General features: G+C 42.0%; 1 protein-coding gene across 2 annotated transcripts in view; it reads left to right on the forward strand.

Moving 5' to 3' along the window:
• The window catches only part of SMARCA1 (SNF2 related chromatin remodeling ATPase 1), a 433,394-nt gene extending 430,176 nt beyond the window's left edge, over positions 1-3,218 (forward strand). For both annotated transcript variants that reach the window (XM_073879171.1, XM_073879172.1), the window contains one exon: positions 3,079-3,218. In XM_073879171.1, the coding sequence (XP_073735272.1) occupies positions 3,079-3,207 (129 nt within the window). In that variant the 3' untranslated portion in view covers positions 3,208-3,218. The remainder of the gene's footprint in view (positions 1-3,078) is intronic.
• Positions 3,219-21,654: the final 18,436 nt, after the last annotated feature.

The following is a 21,654-nucleotide window of genomic DNA, read 5'->3' on the forward strand; positions in this document are numbered from 1 at the left end:
TTACATTTGATGGAGTCACTGATTTCCCTAGATATATTCTCATTTTGTGTAATTCTTCTTTCTCTTTTGTTCATTTGGATTGTAGCCTTGTAGCCTTGGCCCAGGGCTCAGGGCAAATTTTGTTAAAATTGCACATGTGCCACCCTGTCTGTAGGGTCTGTCTTGTAGGTCACTAATTTGTTCCTTTGCTTCTTCCTTCCTGTTATTCATTCCATCAGGTGGGTTTCTCATTTCATTTACTGAGCCTTTTTTCTCTTCTATGTTATTCCTTATCTCTGTGTTAGGGTCTCATTCATGTCTTCCTCCCTTCTCTAAGGTCCAGTGAGTATTATTATGATCATTGTTTTAAATTCTCCATCAGGCATGTTACTTATATCTGTGTTGCTTAAATCTCTGGCTGTGGCCTTGTCCTGTTCTTTTATTTGGGGTAAATTTCTCTGTCTCCTCATTTTGTCTGACTCTCTTTGTTTCTTTGTGCTAAGAAAGTCAGCTATGTCTTCTGCTCTTAAAAGTAGGGACTTTAGGATGCCTGGGTGGCTCAGTCAGTTAAGCATCTGCCTTTGGCTCTGGTCATGATGCTAGGGTCCTGGGATCAAGTCTCATATCAGCCTCCTTGCTCAGCAGGGAACCTGCTTCTCCCTCTGCCTGCTGCTCCCCCTGCTTGTGTTCTCTCTTTCAGTCAAATAAATAAAGAAAATATTTTTTTAATAAAGTAGGGACTTTATGTAGAAGAGGTCCTGGAGTGCCTGCAGTGCAGTGTCCCCTGTTCATCAGAACCTGGCACTTCAAAAGAGTTGCTTATGCCTTGCTGCTGAGTCACTTTTCCTTTCAGTACAGTCATCTGCCCTGCCCTTCTGCCCATTGTTGGCTGTGCTTACTCCCTATGGTATTAGTGAGACCCAGGCAGGTCAGCTCTGAGGTGGCCCACTGGGGAACTTGGGAGCAGGGTGGTGATGGTAGCAAAATTTGTGGTGGGCCACTAGTCCTATACTGGATCCCCCAAAGTGCTGTGTCAGCTGGGGTATGTATACTGGGATAGCCAGGGGGTGCAAGGTTGGATGTGGCATGTGAGGATCCTGAGTGTGGCTGGGCCTGGTGTGAGACATTGGCTGTGGGTGCACAGCTGGGTGCTGTGTAGTAGCTGGGCAGGGCACACGGTGGCAGCTGTGTACCCAGGGGATGGGTGCGGTGCATGAGAGTGGCTGGGGTCACAAGGGTGGGTGTTGTAGCTGGGCAAGGTGTGTGGCAGCAGGTCTGCTCCTGGTGGCTGGCTGGTACATGTGCAATTTTAACAAAATTTGCCTTGAGCCCTGGGCCAAGGCTACAAGTATCTATGTAGCCCTGCCTCCTGCAGGTGGCTCTGTGTTTATGCTGGGGGGCAGTGGAGGAAAATGGTGCCTGCCAGTTCCCTTGTTTTCAAAGAAGTTTACCAACATGCTCTGAAATCAGTTTGACCAGTTCTGTCTCCCATTTGCCCCCTGGTTGTATAAACTGCCATTTTTAAAAAGACTTTATTTATTTGAGAGGGAGAGTGAGAGGGAGAAGCAGACTCCCCACTGAGCAGAGAGCCCAATGCGGGGCTCAATCCCAGGACCCTGAGATCATGACCTGAACTGAAGGCAGATGCTTAACCAACCGAGCCAGGTGCCCCATAAACTGCCATTTTTATGTTGCCTCTCTACACAGTCTGCTGTTTCTTTAAGGGTGGTGACCCACCTATCACTTGCCTTCTTAGCTCACCTGGTGCTGAGTCAGCTGACTTTTAAAGCTCCAGGCTCTAAGGCCCACTCGTTTTACAAACTCATGGAATTTAACCCCTCTGGTTTTTAAAGCCAAATTTTATGGGGATAAGTCTTCCCCATGTGCTCTCTGGTGCAAGGGCCTGTTTATTTGCCCTTTCAACATGCATAGCTCCCTCCCTCCTGAGGGCAACCTCCCTCTGCCTTTCTGACCTTCCTAACCTTTCAGATGCAATTTCTTTTCTATACTTGTGGAGTTTGTTCTGCCAGTCTTCAGATTGCTCTCTGGTCTTTTGACTTGGGTGTGGATGATATCTAATTGTAAACATGGGATGAGGTGAGCTCAGGGTCCTCATATTTCTCCATCTTCCCAAGTTCCCCAATATTCCAATGCAACAGTTTTTTTTTGAAGATTGTATTTATTTATTTTAGAGAGAGCGAGTGTGTGTGAATGGGGGGAGGGGCAGAGGGAGAGGGAATCTCAAGCAGACTCCATGCTGAGCATGGAGCGTGATGTGGGGCTTGATCTCACAACCTGAGCTGAAACCAAGTGTTGGACGCTTAACTGGCTGAGCTACCCAGGCACACCTCCAAAGCAACAGTTTTAAATATAATATGTGTTAAGACTTTCCCCATAACTTTTTTTTAGTTTAGATAATCAACAAAGTGATAAATCAAACCTTGACTTTTTTTTTAGCATTTTCAAATTCCCACATTGTAAATACTTCCCACTGCCTGATGTCAAGCTACAATTGTGATGTCACTGAATGAGGAGTTGGAAGAGATGTGTAGCAGCACACTGTTACGGGGTATTTCCATCTTACAGAGACTATAGATGTAAATAACCTCAAGGGCATAGAGAATAATAAAATATAGTACAAGAATGAGGAAATGATATGTTTTGAGTATTTCCTTTGGTTTTAATATAATTTAATTGTAGATGTATATAAATTTTAATAATGGCCGTGTTTAACAACTAGCTCACAAAATTTCTGAAGATTTAACAATTAGTTCTTGTGAGTTGGGATGGGGCAACTTTGGCATATTGGTAGGCAACTGAACTTTTGCAGGACCTATTATGGGTTAGGCACTGGATGTGTAACCTCTAAGATTCCTTAGTTCTTAGCAGTCTTAATAATAATGGTACATAATTCAATACCACTGGCTGTTGCTCCACCTGTTTCTTGCAGGATCCCAGTCCTCTGTTGTGTCTCTTAAATTTTTCTTGAAGTTCCTAGTTGGTATTTCTCCTGAGATCATGAACAAGTCTGTCATGTGTTGTTGGTGCTCTGCAGCACATTAACTAGGTATTCATCTGTTCTTACTATCTCCCATTAAGACTCTGCTGTTTCTTGGGTGCTGCCCCTACTCTGCTGAACTCAAGCGTCTCTTCCCGACACTGTGGCTCTTCTTCTGGGTACTGACAAAAGAACACAGGACTCTTCATGGTGCCAGAGCATCTGGATAATTTGTCTTAAGGTAGGGGAGAATGTATCTCTCTTGCTTTGTATTATACTTTTTTGGAAGGGGTCCTCAAGTAAGAGTGCTGATAACCTTACAACTTTTTTTGACTAAACTTTTGTTTCAGGATAGTTTTTAGATTTATAGAAAAGTTGAGAAGATAGTACAGGGAGTCCTCAAATACCTTATAATTAGTTTCCCCTATTGTTAATATCTTACATTATTAGAGTACATTTGTCACAATTAATGGATCAACATTAATGCATTATTATTAACTAAAGTCCATACTTTACTCAGATTTCTTCTTTTTCCTAATGTCCTTTTTCTGTTCAAGTATTCCATCCAGGATGCCACACTACATTTAATAGTCATATTTCTTTTGATTCCTCATGGCTGTGACAGTTTCTAAGACTTCTTATTTTTGATGACTTTGACCGTTTTGAGGCATACTGGTCAAATGTTTTGTAGAATGTCCCTCAACTGAGATTTGTCTAATGTTTCTCTCATGGTTAGACTTAGGATATATAGGTTTTTGGGAGCAAGACCACACAGGTAAAGTGCCATTCTCACCACATTATATCAAGGGTACCTACTGTCAATGTGACTTATCACAGTTGAACTTTATTACCTGGCTGAGGTAGTGCTTGTCAGGTTTCTCCATTGTAAAGTTACTATTTTTTTAAACACCTTTCTATACTCTTTGGAAGGAAGTCACTATGCATAGCCAATGTTTAAGGAGTGGGGAGTATATCGAGGGTGGAATATTTACATAAATTATTTGGAATCTTATGCACAGGAGATTGGTCTCTTCTTCCCATTTGTTTGTTTATTTAACTATTTACATCAGTATGGGCTCATGGATATTTATTTTAAACTTCTAGGTATAACCTAGTATAGTTAATGCTTATTATTCACAGATTCTGTATTTTTGAATTTGCCTTGCTAAAATTTATTTGTAACTCTCAAATCAATACTTGTGGCACTTTCATGTTCATTTTCAGACATGTGCAAAGCAACAAAAAAACTTTAGCAGCCTGAAGTTCATGTTCCCAGCTGAGGTCGAACAAGGCAATGCTCTGCCTTCTTGTTTCACCTCTCATATTATAAACAAGTATGCTTTTTATCATCTATTTAATGTCATGTTTTCCCCACTTTTGTGGTTTTTATTTGTGATTTCATTGCTTAAAATGGCCCCCAAGCTTAGTGCCAAAGTACTGTCTAGTGTTCCCAAGTGTAAGAAGGCTGTGATGGAGAAAATATATATGTTAGATAAGCTTTGTCCAGGCATGAATTATAGTGCTCTTGTCCATGAGTTCACTGTTAAGGACTCAACAGTATATATTAAATAAGTTGTCTTTAAACAGAAACCTGCATTAAAACAAGGTTATATATTGATCAAAGAGAATGTTGTATCAAGAGGCTTATAGGAACCTAACTGTATTTTCTCTAGGAGCAGTGGTTCAATATTAGCTAATTCAGTATTCATGGAAACTTTGTAGAACATAACTACCATGGGTAATGAGTATAGACTTTTCTAGTATTTTATTAATTTGTTGCTAAAATGGCTACCACTTTGGCCATTGGAAGCTCTTTCATTTGACTCCTGCATCCCTTTGTCTCTTTGCTATAAATCTCTCATCAGTGCCTGTGTGTACGTGTGTGTGTGTGTGTGTGTGTGTGAGAGAGAGAGAGAGAGAGAGAGAGAGAGAGAGAGAGAGAGAGATTGAGAGAGGTTTTTCAAAGCAGTTCTTTAATGTCTGGCAATTCCTTAATTTTATGCCTCATTTATAGAGTCAGCCATTTCTCCATGGAGCCCTGCTTCCTCTTTTTTTGGAGAATGGTATTAGAAATCAGAATCTGGGTACTAGGTGTGCTTGTTGCTATTGAGGTGTCAGTGCTTCTACACCCTCTTCGCTGACAGAGAAAAGAGATATGTGTGTCTATACTAACACATGTATATACATATATCTATAAATATTTCTACATGTAACCATGTGCATCTATATTAAGCTAAACATCAGTCCAAACTGATGTCTCCAACTCTATTATCTCATGGATCATTTTAGCCTCTCCCCTTAATTATCTGTGACCTCCGATTCCAATAGCAAAATAACAAGCTCCCACCATCTGCCATCCATTTACTTAATTATTCAATCTAGTATACATGTATAGTGGTATCAAAATTGTTAAACCACAGTCTTGTGGGAAACAACTTTCTCAAATGGAGCCTGGTGCTTATGTACAGTGCCTTTTGTCATTAGTCTTACTGTCTCCACTTACCTCCAAAGTTACTTAGCTCAGTACCTTTTTTTCCCTCACAGCTTTTAGTAATACCCTTTAAAGTCCTTACCTGTTCCGTTACTACCTATTCAGACATAAGCTATGTGGGACTGGGCTAGGAAACAAATCCAAGTGAGAGATACCCAACTGTACCCAGGATTCCTGAAGACTAAGCTATTTTACCCCTCCCACTCCACCCCCTGATTCTTATACTTTTCTGTACCACAATTCTCCTTCAGGAGCTTCCTCGGTTTTTGCAGAAATATCTTTCTTTAGGGCTGTTAAAGATTGTACCAGATATACCCAAACATGTCTGGGTCTTACTTAGACATAAGCTGTGACCTCTGCTTTACATGCTTCATCTCATTTAATTTTACTTAATCCTCATACAGATAGTTTCTAAAATTTATAAAGTGCTTACTATTGTCAGGCATTTTTCTAGGTGTATTAGAAGTATTAGCTTGATTAGACCTCAAGAACATATGAGATAGGGTCTGTTTTCTGCCATTTTACAGATATGAAAGGCTCAGAGAGGTTAAGTAACTTGCTCAAGGTCATACACATCAAAGTCTGTGCTCTTTCTATTAAACCACATTGCCTCAAGTTACATAGAGCTGAATCTCAATTAAAAAAAAACTATATGTCTTCTATTTTTCTTTTTTAGAGGACACTTTTTAGGAAGTAAGGCCATTGTGGACAATGGGGAAACATAAGGAAATCTAGATTTCACTGTATTGTATTTCTTGTATAATTTGTCACACATCTTGGCATGCCCAGACTTTTTAGTCTTGGTAACTGAGCAGAAAATCCACAGAGAAGGAAGGTTGCTGCAGATGACCAGAAACTATTTTCCTAGTTCTGTTGCTCTCCCATCCTTAGCTATTTTTGAGATTCAAACATATTTCTTTCTTTTTTTAAAAAAGATTTTATTTATTTATTTGACAGAGAGACACAGCGAGAGAGGGAACACAAGCAGGGGGAGTGGGAGAGGGAGAAGCAGGCTTCCTACAGAGCGGGGAGCCCGATGCGGGGCTTGATCCCAGGACCCTGGGACTATGACCTGAGCCAAAGGCAGACACTTAATGAGTGAGCCGCCCAGGCACCCCAAGATTCAAACATATTTCAATTCAATAAACATGTATTGGGCACTTACTTTGCATGGGCACTATTCTAGGTACTAGTGTGAAATAGAGAAGTGAATAAGGCATGGCTCTACAACGCAAGGAGTTTTATCTTAGTGGGGAAGAACAACATGTATCTAAAATATAGTTTCAAATAATATGGAAAGGGAGTAACATTATCTGATCAATTGTAAGCCCAACCTGCTCGTTTTGGGGGCTTTATCTTTTGTGCTATGCTTGATTCATCTTAACATTAGAATGATGCTCTGCTGAGTACCAATGACCTGGGCCTCTTGGGAATATTCAGAGACCCAAAGGGAGGCCAGCCTGTAGTTCCAAAGTAGCTATGGATTATCACATTATAGAGCATATCATATATATCACATATAGGGCCTTTGTAGAGGGTCAGTGGTCCCAGCCCAGCAGAGGGTCAGATATGGTGCTTTATGCTTGCCTGGTTTCTGCTTAATGCTCAAGGAGGGACAGCCTCAGCTTTGCCTAATTTCCTTTTGGCTCCCAGACCTCCCACCTCTCTTATAGATTGGCATTTCCTGGCTTCCTTGCCATTCGCTCTTCCTTTCCCCAGTCTAATTAGTAGATCAGTGGGAGGTAGCCTCAGAAAGGGAAGGCTTTTCCCTGAGTACCCATTCTTTACAGCAATCCAGCCATTTGGGCTTTAATTGGCTTCAGAGGGCCACTTAGTGCTTTGTCCTTTGTGCATCAGGAAGTTAATTACTTAATAAACCAAATGGGAGTCTTTCAAAAATGCAATGTTAGCTCTTCTCTTTCTTAGAGCACAACTTGGGACAGGCTAGGGTACTCTAGTCACTGCAAGAACAGCCTAAGATAAACTTGGGTGGGTGCAGAAGTTTGTGTTGAATGCTCTGAATTTAGGAATCCTCTTTCATAATATGGGTTCTCTTAGGTCCCCAGGGCCCCTTCCTACAGCTCCTCTCTAGGATTGCCCTTTCCATGCTGACCCCGTGCTTTGACTCTTTTTTAGTAGGTATGTTCTGTATTCAATTTCAAGGAGGCCCTGTTCACTTAATCTGGCAAAGCAATTTATAGTAACATTAGTAGCCAACACTTAAAATGTAAACCAACACTTATAGTCATTCTGCTAAATGCTTTAAACGAATTCATTAAATCCTCCCACCAACCCTATGAAGTTGATCGTTCTTATTTTACCCATAGTACAGATGAAGAAATCAAGGCCCAGAGAGTTTAAGTGACTTGTTTAAGATCACACAGCTAGCAAACAGTGGAGATGGAATTTGAATCCAGGTTGTCTGACACTGGAACCATGGTCTACAAACCACCAAATGTAAAGCCAAGTGTGTTTCAGTAATGACTGATAATCACCTAGTTGCTGAGGTATGTTTGCATACTTTTCCTAACCTTTTTCTAGAGTGCCTATATATTTATTGAGCACCTACTATTGACCCAGATGATATTTTCATTTTAACAGTGGCATTTAATGTCTTAATTCATAGGAGTGACTAAAGTAGGCATCATGAAAGGATTAAAGAACAATTAAATGTTACATTGCATAGTATTGATCCTAAGTACACTGGTGTTTAAGGGTGTGGAATTGTGCTAGGTTTGGACAGGTAGAGATAAAGGAAGGGAAAAGCATTTTAAGCAGGGGGGGAATAACATAGCAAGGGATAGAACTGAGAAGAAGGTGAAAAGGGAGGAATGAGGAGATGTATTTGGCTAGCATAGTGATTTTTCAAGTGTCTGTGTAACTAGGACAGAACCTCCCAAACTCTATGGCCACAGCCCTTCCTGTTACATCTGCCAAGGAATATCTCTAGCAGGGAAGGTACATTGTCTTGTAATAACAGCTAACATTTATTGGGTACAATGGTTCTACAACATTTATGAAAATTATTTCATCAAATATTCAAAACAGCCTTATGAAACTGGAGCTGTTAGTCTCCCCACTTTTGAGATGAGGAAATAGAGGCTCAGGGATGCTAAGAAACTTACCCAAGGTTACATAGCTAGTAAGAAGCAGAGCTGGAAGATGAACCTAGGTAGTCTAGCTCCAGAGAATGGATCTTAACTATAAAGATATACTTTATCTGTTTGGACAGTCCTACTGCTATATAGGGTCTTATAACCTCTTTGTAAGCTCATCCTCTGGTTTGTTAATCCAGACCTTATATTTGAAAGGACTACTTTTGTCCTTCAAGCTTATGGCCTAGGTCAGGAGCAGACCAAGTAGCTTCTTTGATTCTTTTTGTCTAGGGTCCGACTTTGGTTTTGGCTGTCACTGTCATCACCACTCTTACAAAATGTAACACAGAAAAACAAAACTAAAGAAAATAGGGCCCTTCCCCCTAAAGTCTAAAACTGAGCTGGCCTTAACTGTTTTTGCTAGGCTTCTTTACCTTGGGTTCAACCATAATCCTGTTGGGCCTTACAAGTGATGAGCTCCTCCTATTAGATGCTTGAGGAGGAAGAGTTAATTCTGAGAAAGAAGCAATGGAAAGAGCAGTTTTCTTAGTCTACTTACATATACAGAAGTTGTACCATCTAACATGGTGGACAGAATGGGTTTTTGGAGGTCATTTTGACCTTCAGCCTTATGTATTATGGACTTAGAGAAGATAGAAAGAAAGCTTTAAGCTCTCCTTTAGCTGTAGGGCAAAACCACTACTACACCACAATTTGTTGCTTGGTTTACCCAAGATGATTAATAGTCTAGCCTGTGACCACTCCGGAGTGTTGTTCTTTCTTTTAATGAAATAAAATTTGGTTAAGCGTCTGCCTTCGGCTCAGGTCATGATCCCCAGGTCCTGGGATCAAGCCCCACATCGGGCTCTCTGCTCAGCGGGAGCCTGCTTCTCCCTCTCCCTGCTGCTCCCCCTGCTTATTTATTCATGCCAAATGAATAAATAAAATCTTCAAAAAATAAACCTTTTGTGAAAGTCTCTTTCATGTGTGCCCCCTCCCCTAAGCATCTGAAATTGTTCTGTACACAGTTACTTTAATTAAATTCACCAAACTATGACAAAAAGCTGCTTTGTATTGTCTATTTCTCATCTCATTCACCGCTATGTTAGAACACCCTCCCCAGAGAGGATTTAACAATGTATGTGTTGTCCCAAATGGGCCCTCACCCAGAAAAAGCCACACTAAAACCCTCCTCCCATTATCAAATGTTTCCCTGTTCTCAAAAGGAATTTAAATTTCTAAAAATTAGGAACAAAATCCCTTCCCCCTCAAAATGATTTCCATTCTCCTCTTTGCACAGAAATAGGCTTTATTTAACAGGCAGGAGGTGGCAATTATAAGTTCTTAAGCAGCATGATAAAAGTGGTGTTACAGGAGGATTGATCTGGCAATAGCATACTATTGCTATAATAATACTATCTTAACACAGTATTTCTCACACTGTGATGCAATTGCCTGTTTACTTATCTTTCTCCCTGAAAAGACTGTAAACTTGTGGGACAGTTACTTAGTCATCTCTACTTCCAGTGCCTAGTACAGTGTTCATTGAATAAGAAGAGACTGGAGGCAGAAAAGCTAATGATGTAAGAGTGGGGTAGAAGAGAGGGCTACTGAAGTAGTTCAGATATGTGAGGTGACAAGAGCCCGGATAAGGACAGCATGTGTGAGATACTTTGTAAGCAGATATGCCAGAATAATATGGATGAAGGGGTGAAGATTTAAGAGATGACAAGATTTCTAAGTTGGAGAATCATAAAATAGTACTATTGGGTTTTAGTGGGACAGAAAAGAATACCTCTTTGTTCCTGTACTGAGCTCAGAACCGAGAAATAAGACTCAATAAATGAATGAATATCAAAATGTGAGTACCTTATGAATTATGCAGATTTCTCCTTATAGTAATTGGCCTACCAGGACAACTGTAGCCTTCCCCTCCAGGAACACAGCTCATCCTGTAGGATTCTCACTTGGATGAGAACAGCCTAAAACAACGCTCTCAGTGCAGGCATATCTGAAAGAGAAAGCCCCATCTGCAAAGAGCCAGGTAATAAATATTTGAGACTTTTCAGGCCATATGACTGGTCCTGTCACAACTTTTGCCTCTGCTGTTGGAGCATGAAAGCAGCCATAGGCAGTAGGTAAAGAACAAGCATGTCTGTATTCCAATAAACTTTAGTAACAAAAGTAGGTGGTGGGCTGATTTTGGTTCATGGGCTAGAGTCTGCCAACCCTGGAACAGAAGGAACTGAGTTGAACAGTTTTTCATTATTCTCACCAATAAGCTAACTCACACCTTGAGGAAAAGGGAATGAGGGGTTGCAGACTGGCTATGTATATTATTCTAGTGGAAGCTTTTAGGGAAACCTTAAACCTGGGAAATACTAGATCCCTTATAACAGACACCATTGACAGAGTAACTTGGAAGAGAAGTTTTGTGGAGAAAAGCTTATCTTTGGAGATGCTGAGTTTGAGGTGACAGTAGGATGAACAAGTGGAGGTTTATCTGTAGCCATAGTGATGTGGGGATCTAGCTTGTACTATCTTGGGAGAGCCAATTGTGCACATCTTTTCTCAACTCTGTGTTCAGTGATCTCACTATGGTAGCTTGAAATTGGCCATGGTGGGAGTACGCATAGCATGGAAATTGGCAAAAACTAGAAATCAGTTTCTTGACATAAGCAGAACTGTTAAACATTTACCAGCACAGCACTGCAGGTAGAAGGTATGAAATATGGATCTGAAATACAGTTGCAAATAGGACTCAGTGAGGGAATCATCTGCTTGGAGGTGAGAGCTGAAGCTTTGACAGTGGACGAGTCTACTGAGTATGGGTTGGAAAAGAGCAAAGTAAACAAGCCTGTATACTTGGGGAATATTCACAGTTTAGGGTCTGTACAATAAGTAAACAGAAGCTTGGAAGAGAGACGGGAGAAGTAGAAGGAGAATAGGGAAGATGCAGTATCAGAGTAAGTGGTCATCCCTTACTACCTATGATATCAGGCCCCTTGGCAAACATATCAGAAAAGGACCACTTACTCCTGGTTAATTATAAAACAAGAAGCCTATATACCCCTGAATAAGTTGAGTTGGTGGGGGAGAGACTCCAGGGAGTCTGTGGACCTTCCAAATAGACCCAAGGTTTGTCCCTTTAAGGCTTGCTCCTTAGTCCTGCATGGTATTTCAGACAAGATCAAGGGAGACAGAATTTGGAGCAGCTGATATAATGCCACCTAACAAAGTCCAACACTGACAACTTAAAAGCCCCAAATTCCATATTATTGCTCTTTAACTCACAAAGAATCTAGCTGCTGTTCTGGTTTAAAGCCTTGGATGGCAGTCCTAGCTGAGAAATCTAACAGGAGGGATCCCCCTAAACAAACTAGAAAAGGCCAAGTCTATTAATTAGAGATCAACTAATGCTTACACTAGACCCAGTGGCCTACTTGTTTTGAGGTCACCAATTCCTGAGACTAGTAAGGATCTTGCCCTCTTCCCAGGGGATTCTGAAGCTCATGAAAACTCTGCTGCCTTTGTAGTCTAATGGCCTCAGAGTGTTTCTCCTGACTCTGGAGCTCACTTTGATCTTTCCCAGGGCTAGACCCCTGAGGCCCCAGACACCCAAAATAAAGATGTATACTTGCTAATAATGGACCCAGACCCAAACCTGAGCATACTAGTTGAAGCCACATGTAAGGCTCCAAACACAAATTCTGGTGAGGCACAGCAAAAACTGTGGCCTTTTAACATAGTACTTTGGTCTCCTAACATAGTACTTTAGTATCCAAATGCCATTGTGTTTATTCCCCAACTTTTTATGGCCGTGTTGGAGATTTGTGAGTCTAATCTGCCTACCTGTCTACCCTGCTTGGCTCTAACTAATTGACAGCAAACATAAGGAATTAGTTGTAGATCAATGTTGTACCTTTAGTACCTCATTAGTGATTACTAAAATTTATTAATATATCAATGGTTTGCTAGATATTTTATATCATATTGCTTAATCCTTATATAAACCCTATGAAATAGATATTATTAATATTCCTATTTTATAGAGGAGAAAATTAAGAGACAGAAATATTAAATAGCTTATTCAAGGTCATGCAGTAGGTGGCAGAGCCAGGATAAAAACCTCAGTGATCCAACTCCACATGTTCTCATGAGGAGATATAGACTCATTTCCCTGTCTATATCTACAAGACATGATTCTCTGTTAACGTTGGACCAGAGGATATGGTTTGGGCATGAGATAGAATGGGGCTTATGATTATCCCAAATCAAAATTAGCTATAGGCTTAGAAGCTGGAGAATGCAGTCTTCCTTCCTTCCTTCCTTCCTTCCTTCCTTTTCCTTCCTTCCTTCCTTCCTTCCTTCCTTCCTTCCTTCCTTCCTTCCTTTTCCTTCCTTCCTTTCTTCCTCTTTCTTTCTTTCTTTCTTTCTTTCTTTCTTTCTTTCTTTCTTTCTTTCTTTCTTTCTTTCTTTCTTTCTTTTTCTTTCTCTTTCTTTCTTTCTTTCTTTCTTTCTTTCTTTCTTTCTTTCTTTCTTTCTTTTCTTTCTTCTTCCTTTTCCCTCTCCCTCTCCCTTTCCCTTTCCCTCTCCCTCTCCCTTTCCTTTTCCCTTTCCCTTTCCCTTCCCTTCCCTTTTCTTTTCTTTTCTTTCTTTTTTTTTCTTTCCCACACAGATGGACTTACAGAATGGGAGACTAGAAACTGAGAAAGTGCTACAGAGAAAAGAGACAGGCCCACATAATTATTTCAGTGAAGTGACCCTAAACCTTCTGGTTAATATTGCCCAGTTAATATTTACCCTTCCTACAGTGGAGAGGAGCAAATGTGGGATTCTAATACTGTTTCCTCCTAAGCAATGGAGCAATAGTCCCTCCTTCCATGGAGATAAGAAGCAGGGAATGATATATGCAAAGGGGCTGGTACACAGTAGGTACTCCATGCATGTTAACCTCAGCTGATTTAAATAGACCCAGTCTGCTCATACATATACACAAGACAAGGCATTTCTCTCCTGGCCTTCAGCATTTGTCTCAACCCACAGCCTGTTAAGTGTTCTGACTTGCAATTCTTCCATTTCACCTATTCTGGTTCTCTGTCCTGTCTCTTGTGGTGGGAGAATCAGACAATAAAGGGAAAAATAATATAATGTTAGGTAAGTGCCATGAAGAAAATAAAACATGGTAATGGGTGAGAGAGTGGCTGAGGGAGTGGCAGCATTAGTAGAAAGGCCATCAGAGGAGGTGACATTTGACCTGAAAGCTGAGTGATGAGAAAGACTCAGCCAGACAAAGATAGGGGAGAAGGGGGTCCCAGACAAGAAGTAACAGCAGGTGCAAAGACTCCAAGCTGGGAATGGGAGTTGGCAGGTCTAAAGAATATAAAGGTCCGTGTGGATGGAGTATAGTGACTGGGGAGGGTGTGAATATATGAAATAAAGTTGGAGAAGCTGGCAGAATCTGGGTCACTCAGGGCCTCATGGGCCATAGTACACAACTTGAATTTGAGTCTAAGGACAGTGGGAAGTCCCTGTTGGGCTTACTACTCTGGCTTCTGAAATGTGCCTTAGAGTGTTCTTGTTTCCTCATGTCCTATGTCTTCCCATTGTGAATAATAACAGGTTTTCACTGTCCCAGAGAACTGATTCAATCTCCAGGGGTTTAAAACCATCCATTTGGGGTGCCTTGGTGGCTCAGTCAGTTAAGTGTCTGTCTTTGGCTCAGGTCACAATCCCAGGGTCCTGGGATCAAGCCCCACATTGGGCTCCCTGCTTGGTGGAAAGCCTGCTTCTCCCTCTCCCTCTGCCTGCAGCTCCCCCTGCTTGTGTTCTCTCTCTGTCAAAATAAATAAAATCTTTAAAAAAATAAATAAAACCACCCATTCTGTGCTGTCACTGCCCCTCCCCAGTTTCACCTCTCCATGCCCTGGCTCTGAGTGGGAATTCTTCATTGTTCTCAACACAGAAGCATTGCCGGAATTGGGGGAGCAGGTCAGAAAAGGACTCCCCCCTGAAAGGAAAGGCAACACGAATCTCCCTGGAGTAGATAAATGCAGTTGTTTGCAGCAGCCGTCCAGTGACGTGCGTGAAGGTGCAGCTGTTGAGGTGGGGGTATGTCTAAATGGCAGACAGGGAAATGTCCCCCGGAAGGCATCCATCTCAAAGGGAATTCATGGGAGATACCCTGCAGTATCACTAATTTCAGCCTGTGCTTCAGGAGGTGTCATGGTGATGGAAGCTTTTCCTGTCTGAGGAAATTTTGAAATAGGTGAGTTAGAGATCTGTGATTTCTCCATGTGTTCAAGGGACAGAGACTATGTGCAGGGGCTTTCAGTCCTTAGAAAAGCAGTCTCTAATTTAGTGTAGAATGTTTTGGGTTCTACCACAGGGGGATTAAAACTGCCTACAGAACTCTCCTGTTCCCCTTTCTCAAATTCTTTGTGCACTAAACTGCTTTCTTATTGCCAAAAATAACCACTTCCATTTGTATCATGTTCTCCCGTTCACAAAATATTTTCAAAAATCACCAAAAACAATGCTAAGTGATAAATATTATTCTCCTTTATACAGATCATAAAATCAAGGCCCAAAGCATTGTTACATGAAGCCATGAACCTATATTTAAATTAATGTAGTTCATGTTTATTTTCTCTTCTTTAGAGTTGTTTAAGGAATTCAGTTTCTTTCCTAGAGACCAGGATAGTAGGCCAGAGCATTCTGGTTATTGGATAGGTCCATCCCACCATCATCTATTAAGAACTTGGAGGTCCTTGTTATCAGTCAATTTAGTGTGAATTTGGCTAGTCTGAACCAGTCCCCAGAGGCTGGGGAAACGGACAGAACCTAGGTCTTGTAGAGTGCCAGACCCTGGATTGTGGTGATCATATCAGGGTGCAGACATCCTCACAAGGCCTGGCTGGAAAATAATCTGCTGACCTTTTCCAAACTGTCTTAACTGCAAGATCACTCAACTGTTTCCACTTTGTTTTTGAGCTGCTTGAAAAAGAGCAAACAACTTTAATTTAGCTAGCCAGTTAGCCAGCTGGAGATGTAGAACGGCATGGGGAGCTGATTAAAATGAGGTGGTAGTTTAAAAACCAGGAGTCAATTGACCTTAATTGTGTTTTTTCCAGCTTTATATGTCATTGTTGAAGCTGTAGGTAAGTGATTTACTGGCCTCTTCTCTGGAGAGGTTTTATATATTGTTCATGTAGTCATAATTCGCACCCATTTTCATGCTTCTCAGTTAGGGGAATAATTACTACCTTGGGTTCCTGCTTTTGGGGTATTATTATGTGATTCACTGAAAAGCCCAGTCTGTCTGTCCTTCCTTTTTTCTTCCTTCCTTTCTCCTTTTAACATTTCTTTGTTTAAAAGAAAGAAATCAATTTTTGAATTGATTTTAAATTGCATTTGAATTTAGAAAATTAAAACAAATGAACAGCAAAATACCATTACTTTAGAGCTCATAAGACAAAGCCTGGCTGACTTGGGGTTTTGACTATTGGTTCTTATAACAAATGGCTCCTTTAAGATGGCACCAAAGTCAATACTAATGGTTATTATGATTAAGTATAGCTCCCTTGGTGTCCGTTTCATGCTCTCTGGCTTCCCTGGCTTCCCTCTCCTCTCTCCAATGCACACACATGGATTCTGTAAAGTCAAGTGACCCTGAGATATACACAGACCAAGGAGAGAGAGTTTGCAGCTGGCACTTCCACCTTCCTTACTGTGGTTTCCCTTTCCCTAACAACTCAGTGGCCTGGCTTGAGCAGAGCCCCTGCTGCAGGTGCCCCCTCCCCTGGCCTGCACTCTCTAAAGGCATTTCAAGGTTCTCTTCCCATTACCCCTCATCCTGAGACTGCCTATCCTGGGCACCATCCTCTAAGGACCCTTCTCTCTGCCAGGTAATGATAAGATCAAACACCTGCACTAAAGGTTCACATGGTTTTCAATGTATTATGTCTCCAATATAGGATTAATCCAAGGGTGTGACTGATGGTTGGGTTTTAGGTACCTGTGGTAGGCATCCTAAAGAGAAAGCAGAGGTACTGTTTTGGGTGCCTCACATAATACTAAAACAATTCAGATCTGTACAAGACATTTTATCAAGTACTTTCTCATTCATATTTTGTTTTTTTCTCCTCCAAATAGTATTGTGAGGTAGGTGATATTATTTCATATAAAAAATGTGGAAACTGAGGAAGCTGAGGGTCTGAACAGTTAAGCGATTTGTTTGATACCACACAGCTAGTAAATGGCTGAGACTGGAACCTAGCTCTCTTGAAATTCCTTGTGATTTTTGCTCTGCCACACTATCTCATAATCATTTAACTCAATCATTTGACTACTAATTGTCCTGTGGGGATACAGTGAGGAGTGAAACAGATATAGCCATGTCTTAATAGGAGCTTATTATATTCTAAATATATAGACAATGTAAGTATATGGAGACATAGACAAAACACGTGAATGAATATATTTTAAAATGACAAATCATGGGAAGTGCTATGAATGAAAGTTGAGGTAAAACATTTTGAGGGGGAAGCTTCTTTAGATAGGCCTCTTGAAGGAGTTCTCAAAAACCAAGAAAGAGCTAGTGATGAGGAGTGGCAGAGGGAGACCAGTCCAGGTAGAGGGTATACAAGAGGCCCTGAGGCATATTCATATGGTTGCCTGACCCACACACTCTATGTCCTCAGGAGCCACATACTGTACAGGCAGATGCTTTTACTGCTTGATGGAGTTTCCTCAGAAATTGTTACACTATCAAGCCAACCATATATGCCAGCAACCCTACACACTGGGCTCATTTCCTTACTTACTTTAAGAAAGCCCTTAGACACTAGGCTGATTTTTTTTCACCAGAACTTCACAAGGTTTGCTGTTGAAGTTGGGCATTTCCCCCAATTTTCACAAATACTGTGTCATTTTACAAATACTGTATCCCCAGTATGAGATTATAGTTGGCTCAGGCAGACCCATCCCCATGAATGGAGACACAGATCACAGGGACCATACTGACAAGGGGTCACCAGGATGTGACCAGGCATAATTTTGTGTGTGAAGAACAGATTGTGTGTTCTGGATTTGCAGGAAGAGAAGATTTGGACATCTTTTGCCAGCGGGGTTCTATCATACTAAGATGGATAGGTACTTTACATTTAGCACGTACTCAATGTCTTGATTATGTAGGAATCTTGGGTTAATCTATTTACCTTACTCACTGGTAGACTTCCTTTCTAGATATTTTTAAAGCATTTATTTAAGCCCCAGCTGTATGTACCAGGCATTATGATAAATGCAGAAGTATCACCATCACAGTCCCTGCTTTTGAGGAGGCTTCAGTCTACATAAAGAGACAAAAAATACACATGTTTAGCAATTAGAGAAGGAAAATGGAATATTCCTTCAAATGCTAGGTGTTGGCATAGAGACACACAATAGGAGCTCAGGAAAGGAGAGGACACTTCCTGGGTGCTGTCAGATTGGACAAGGGTCTTCAAGGGTGGTAGGAGTTGGATTCATGGGGAGAAAATGCAAAAAGACCTCCCAGGAGGGCAGCATTGCTATGTCCTGGATGTAGTCAGCTGACGCCTTTTGGAGGTGAGATCCGTGTCACTGCATGTGCAGACTGACTCACCGATATAAATATTTCAGAGAGAGAGATGAACTTGGCTGTTGTGCTGATAATGCCCTAAGGCAAGGAGTATGAAATACTCTTGTTTTCTCTGCTTCACTCATCCTCCTCAGGTTGTATATTGCATTTTGACATTTTTGTTTTCCCTTCAAGATTACCCTTAAAGCTTATTTGTGTTCACATTCTCCTAAATACAAAGAGTGGTGGTGGTGATAGTGGTGTGTGTATGTGTGTATGTTGGAGAAATGATGTGGTTGGGGTTCAAGGAGATCACTTTCTTTACTCTGGACATTTCCCAAAGATGGCCATGAAGTTTACATTATTCCTCAAAAGTGACTCCAGTATGAGCAGGGGGGTGAAGTTGGAGTGAACATAATTCAGGCTTGAGGAGGGGGAGGGGGTGTGTGGGAGGGGACAGTCACCACAAGGGAAGAAACTCAGAGCACAGCTAAGAACACTAGCTGGTACCCTTAGAGCCAGCCAGCAACACTATGAGGATGTCTAAGGAGCAGTAGACATGCTCCATGCCCTCACAAACCATCTGGTGTGGTTGCAAAGATAGTGCACAAGTAGAAATAGCATCAGATGGCAGGATCAGCAGACATATTCCGTGTAGCTGCACAGGAAATATAGGAAAGCAGATGGGGGTAGGGGAAAAGGATGGCCTTCTAACCGTTAGAGCTGTTCATCAGTAGAAGGGCTACCACCTCATGGCATGCTGAGCTTCCTCTCAGTAGAGGTGTTAAAGGTGGGATGCCTCTGTCTGGGATGTTGCAGTCCAAAGAAAGTGTAGCTGGCATGACCTGCAAGCTGTCTTCTCCCTCTTAGAGTCTGGGAGTTTGCAGCTTCATGCCTTTTAACTGACCTCACACTTGGAGTACTATGTAAGCCACCCATGGTGACAGCAAAGGCTTGACCAGCAGGTTGGAAGGGCTCACTAGACTAAGAATTCATCTCCAGGCTCTGAGTGAGATCTGTGGCTGACTAGGAAGAAAGACTGCTAAAGGTGGCACTGACTTGACTGCTTCAGGGCTGCTCTGGGAAAGTGGTTTCAGCTGCCTCTCTTCACAGGCAGGTGTCAGTCCAATGTGTGGCAAGTCACCTCACCCTGGGAGGCACTTTTATGCCCCAAACCTGGGGAAGCACTAGAACTAAAACATCGCCTGAGGGAATCAGCTGCTGATTTGGCTCTGCAAACCTTCCCATCCAGCTAATGAGGAAGTCCTGATGGAAAACAGCAGAGGGAAATTAAAAACCAGAAGTAGCTTTAACCATAGCAACCTCCCTCCCACTCCACTAAAGGCTCAGGCCTGGGCCCCAATGCTCCTGTGAGAAAAATTAGGTGCTGAGACAGTCTTCTGAACTGAACTCTGGGCTCCTTCCCTGTACCAGTTCTTTTTTTAAAAGATTTTCTTTATTAGAGAGAGAGAGAGAGAGAGAGAGAGAGAGCGAGCGAGCGTGTACACAAGCGGGGGCGGGGGCAGAGGGAGAAGGAGAAACAAACTCCTCACTGAGCAGGGAGCCCGATGCAGGGCTTGATCCCAGGACCCGGGGAACATGACCTGAGCCAAAGGCAGACGCTTAACTCACTGAGCCACCCAGGTATCCCTTCCTTGTACCAGAGTTAGGTTCCCCAGGCTTGGAAAGAGTCTTCTTAATGGTCTTAGGGGACCAGGGCTCCGTGGAAAGCAAAAATTACTTCCCAGCCCTTCACTAACCTGGAGTGAAATTCACAGAGCTAGACTAATTTCCCTTAGAGAAAAATAAGCTATTACTTATGTTTCAGAGAGGTCTCAGAGGTGTGATGAGGCACAGAAGCCAAAGAGGTCTGCTTCTTGCTGATGCAGTTCTTGGCCAAGGTCTTGTTCTCCACCAGGTCTAAAGGAATTATCACAATGATTCATATTCATGGCTGATCCAGTTTACATTTCCACTGTCAACAGAGATTCCAGGGGACTCACTTGGGGGTGAAGTGGGGAACTGGACTCTGAAGTCAACCTCAGAGCAAGGGATCTGACATTTATCGAAAGCCTGCTATACATCTAACTTGAAGGTTAGGTATATCCTGCCTCATCTTAGCAGAAATTTATATCTTTATGGCTCTGCCATTAGTCATACATTTGTTTTCCTTTATGCCTCACCTCTTGGGGAGAATATATTGAGTATGTGGGTGTCTGTATGAGGTAGGGCAGCCTTTTAATTGTCCTTAATAGTAAATTGCCCCAGAACTTGACTTCCATCAACCAGGTGCCTTGAACTGGCAATGGAGTCTGCTTTGGCCTCAATTTTCCTGGCAGAGGATCTTAGAGACTGCCAAGGTGTCCAAGGTCATTCTGGGGTTGTTCTGGATCACTGAGATCTGCCTCTGCTTCACCTGACTTGGGATAAACATTTTGTTTACTCCAATATAAAGGGACTTGACATATTAAGTGCTCAGGACCAGGTATGGCCTGCATAGCTCTCTCAGCATATTACTTAAAAGTTTCCTGTGCCCGGGAGATACACAAGAGCACAGCACAGGTGCATTTTTGTTAAACTTTTCATAGGATTTCAAAATCCGAGGCTCCAAAGGCCCTAATACATACCCCCACCCGCCTTGGCATCTTCATCATTCTGGGCTCTCCTTTCTCTCTCCTCTTTTCTCCTTGTTGAAATATGTTTCTAATCTTCCAGGCCTCTCAAATGCATCGGTGTTTCCTGCTTCAGTGGTCCCGGTGGAGTCACTCATTCTGTATTTAATGTATTCCGCACTTTAAATGGGCCTGTTAATTACTCCCTCCTCACTCTGAATTTACTAATTTATTGATCAAATTTCTTTTTGTGCATGTGAGTTTTATTTTGTATGTGCAAAGAATTTATTTGGATCAATTTTATTGACCCCCTCCCACCCCTGCCTCCCGGGATACTTTCCCAAACTTTAATTAAGTCTCTGGGAAGTCTCTTGGCTTAAAGGGGAGTCTCTTGTTTCCTCCTTTTGTGAGCATTGATAGTATCTAAGTATCACATTCTCAAGCAGGTGGATATTTTAAAGGGCAATTAGAGTTGAGAACTAGGGCAGGGGCTCTCAAAACTGGTCCCTAGACCAGGAGCCTCAGAATCCCCTGAGAACTTGTTAGAAAAGCAGATTCTCAGACTCCACCCAGAACTACTGAATTGGAAACTCTGGGGGTGGGTCCTAGCAGTTTGTGTTTTAACAAGTCCTTCAGGGGATTCTGATGCAGGCTAAACATTGAGAACCACTGCTCTAGGGCAGGGTTTCTTAACCTCAACATTCTTGACATTTTATACGGAATGATTATTTTTTGTGGGAGCTGTCCGGTGCATTGTATGGTGTTTAGCAACCCATTGGCCTCCACTCACTGGATGCCAGAGGCACCCTCTAGTTGTGACAACCAAAAATGTCTCCAGACATTGCCAAAAGTCCCCAGGGGGACATATCATTCCTGGTTGA

This window comes from Callorhinus ursinus, unplaced genomic scaffold (genome assembly GCF_003265705.2).
Source record: "Callorhinus ursinus isolate GAN/ISIS: 27379988/994484 unplaced genomic scaffold, GSC_fseal_2.0 scaffold33, whole genome shotgun sequence".
In the NCBI taxonomy this organism is placed as follows: domain Eukaryota; kingdom Metazoa; phylum Chordata; class Mammalia; order Carnivora; family Otariidae; genus Callorhinus; species Callorhinus ursinus.